Source organism: Equus quagga, chromosome 20, assembly GCF_021613505.1.
Source record: "Equus quagga isolate Etosha38 chromosome 20, UCLA_HA_Equagga_1.0, whole genome shotgun sequence".
Lineage (NCBI taxonomy): Eukaryota > Metazoa > Chordata > Mammalia > Perissodactyla > Equidae > Equus > Equus quagga.
Window position 1 is genome coordinate 43,024,421 of NC_060286.1, and position 3,251 is coordinate 43,027,671.

At 64.3% G+C, this 3,251-nt stretch overlaps 1 protein-coding gene across 2 annotated transcripts in view; it reads left to right on the plus strand.

The window, feature by feature from the left end:
* Positions 1-767, plus strand: part of AMN (amnion associated transmembrane protein) — a 10,425-nt gene extending 9,658 nt beyond the window's left edge. The window contains exons 10-12 of one of the 2 annotated variants that reach the window (XM_046647321.1): positions 10-196; positions 392-485; positions 564-767. In XM_046647321.1, the coding sequence (XP_046503277.1) occupies positions 10-196; positions 392-485; positions 564-641 (359 nt within the window). In that variant the 3' untranslated portion in view covers positions 642-767. Of the gene's footprint in view, positions 1-9; positions 197-391 lie in introns of both variants that reach the window. The other variant, XM_046647319.1, reaches the window with a different exon arrangement.
* The last annotated feature ends 2,484 nt before the right edge of the window (positions 768-3,251 follow it).

Here is a 3,251-nt window from a genome sequence, read left to right on the forward strand (position 1 = left end):
CCGTTGCAGGCGAGGCCCTCGGGGTCCTGTCGGCGACGGCCCGGGAGTCGGGTGCGCCTGTCGGGGACGGCTCGGCGGCGGCGCAGGGTGGCCCGGCGCCGCGCGCGGCGCTGGCGGGCGGAGTAGTGGCCGCCCTGCTCCTGTTGCTGGCGCTGCTGGCGGGGGCGCTGCTGTTGCGCCGCGCCGGGAGGCTCAGGTACGCGGGGCTGAGCCGTGGGGGCGGGGCTCAGGTACGCGGGGCGGGGCCGTGGGGGCGGGGCTCAGGTACGCGGGGCCGGGGCTCAGGTACGCGGGGCGGGGCCGGGCCGTGGAGGGCGGGGCTCAGGTATGCGGGGCGGGGCCGCGGGGGCCGGGGCTGCCGCGGGGTCTCACGCGCTTCCCGGCCCTCCAGGTGGAGAAGGCGCGACGAGGCGGCTCCCGCGCCGGCCGGGGCGCCCCTGGGCTTCGACAACCCGGTGTTCGATGTGGCGGGCTCTGCGGAGCAGGTGAGGGGGCGGGCGTGGTTGGGGCCTCTCCGAGGCAGGGCTCAGCGCCCGACGCCTTCTGACTCCGCGCCCCCGCAGCCCCCCGCCCCGCAGGCAGACGCTAGGAGCACCAGCCGCAGCTATTTTGTTAACCCGCTGTTCGAGGCCGAGGCTTGAGCTGCCGCGTGACCCGCCCGCCCCGCTCCTGCCCGGCGTCTCTGGCACCGCTGCTCCTCTTCTCGCCCCCCCGGCCCCCGCCAGCCAAAGATAAAGTGGTCTTGCCCAATAAAGGGGTTTCTTGCACCTGCTGTCAGCCGTGGACACACCACCTCCTGCACCCACAGCCCTTTGCCCCTGCCTCGGGGGGTGCCCTCGTTGGTCACACAGTTGAACGGGGAGTGGTCCTCCACCCCTTCCACCCGCCTGGCCATCACCTGTAGGGTGGGGCAGCGGGGCGCTTCTGATTGGCGAAGTTGCTCTAGGAGGGGGCTGCCCCTGGTGCTGAAGGAACCCATGGAAGGAGCCCGGACCACACCGGGCAAGAAGTGACTGGAGCAGGGAAGGTGGGGGGAGAGAAGCAAACCCCAGTGAGGCACCAGGCGGAGCTGGAGCGAGGTGGGCTGCTCAGGCCCAGGCTGCGCCCGGATGGGACAGAGAAAGGGCCAGCCAGGTAGACATGGAGGTCCACCAGACGGGGCAGATTGGGCTCCCCAAGGGGAGCCCCAGGCACAGGGTAGGTCTGTCCCCTCTGCTGGGGGCCAGGGGCAGAGCTGCCCCCACACAGCGGTGGAGCACATCCCGGGCAGGTGGCATCCTGCTGGGTGGGCAAGGTGTTTGATGTCCATCACTGCAAAGCCAGGCCTTGCCCTTCCCTTCTGAGGGTGGCTCTGTCCTGCAGGGTCGGTGCCAGGGCTGAGCAGCCCCGAGTAGGACACCCACCCAGCACTCCACAGGGCAGCAATGAGAAGGCAAATCATAGGGCTGTGTGTAAGGTTGTACTGACAGGTGCCCAGCTTGAGCTGTCCGGGGTGACCCTTCTGTCTAACCAGCATCTGGCTCTGGAAACATCACCAACACCCCTGCCCCCGGGGTAAGCTCTCTGCCCGCTTTTATACAGTGGATTAATTTGCAGGTTTTAAAGCTCTGGTCACCAGAAGCTGTGCTTTCTGTGGCCAGCATCCTTTTTGCCACGCTCACCCCTGCTACATGTGGTTGCCACTCTTGGTGCTGTGTAGCATTCCACTGTGAACGCCACCATTCCTTCTACTACGACAGTTAGTACTTCATTTGTTAAAAAGGGCTGACCTGGAGTGCCTGTTTCAGAGGCTTTACAGTCACTGCTTGCTTTAATCCCAGCGCCTGCCTCAAGCAGAGCCGATGTCAAATGGGGCCCAAGATCTATCCTATCACTGAACAGAAGCCCTGGCTGCCTCCTGCCCCACAAGGCTGCTCACCAAACACTTGTCATGCTCATTTGTCAGTTTTTCCAGCTGCTGTGATTTTGTTCGAATGGCTCTGAAAGGCTCTGTGCCTGGTGTGGTCACTGCTACTCCGACACTCCAGGCCCCTTTCACGGGCAGATAGGGTTGCTGTCTGTCCCCTGGGAGGTTGGAGGTGGCGTGGCTTACCAAGACAATGGGAGCAGATGGGATGTGAACCCCTTCTGGGTAGAGCTTTGGGGCCTGGGCTTCTAAAATCTGCCACATTCCTTCCCTAGCTGTGACCATGGAGGCCTCACACATCGGCCTGAGGTCCCAAGTGACTGCGCTGAGCAGACTGACAGGCCAGCGTGGGCTGTGGACTGAGACAGAGAGAAGCTCCAGGCTGCGGTGCTGAGGCCTGGGCTGTTTTGGCCATGCTGACTGGCACAGAGCTGCAGGGGCACCACGGGTGTTTCCCGAGCATTGTCCCTACCAGGGGCTGGGCTGGCTGCTCTCCAAACTTTATCATATCCTCACATCACCCTCTTTGGCAGGTGCTGTCGCTGCCGTCCTTTTACCAACAACGTACCAGGGGTCTCAGGGCAAATATGACCCAGCCCAACACAGGCCACTCCCTGCCCTGAGGGAAAGTGCCAGGGCCGGTGCTCCCAGTATGATCACCCAACCAGCCCAGCCCAGCACCCCCCTCAATTGCACCCCCTGGTCCTGGTGACTCTGGCCTGTCCCATTCTGTCCCCTAAAACTGCTGAGGTGCCAGTGTGCTTGTGTGTGGTGAGGGCCCTCCATGCTTCTCCGAGCAGCCCCACGGATGGGAGCCCCTTCTGTGCAGCTCCCCTCATGGGCCCTCACTGTGCCTTCTTGGGGTTCATGGGCATGTCACCCTCTCCCACCCAGCACTGGGCACCCAGGTCCATCCTGGGCCTGGCTGCAGGCCACACCCTGCCCACTGCCCTTGAGGGCTTGCACTGCTCTCAGGCTGAAATCCTAACCCCCGGTCCGGCTGCTGCAGCTACCCGGAGGCCCAGCAGGGGCGCTTAGCCAGACGGGCCCTCCCTCCACCCGTGGCACACAGCTGACCCCGCCTACCACGATACAGGGTGCCCCTCAGGAGGCCCCCCCCTTCATGTCCTTAGCAGGTGAGAGGTCACAGCTCTGGAGGCCAGCTCCTGCCACATGGACAAAGGCACCTTTTGCATGACCCCCTGAGCGAACGACTAAGAACAGCTTCCAGAGGCACGACGGCTCCTTCACTGCCTCTTGGGGAGGGATTCCCAGCACAGGGAACCACTGGGGGGCCCAGACACTCTCAGAAAGATGGGTCATCACATTCAGACAAACCACTGAG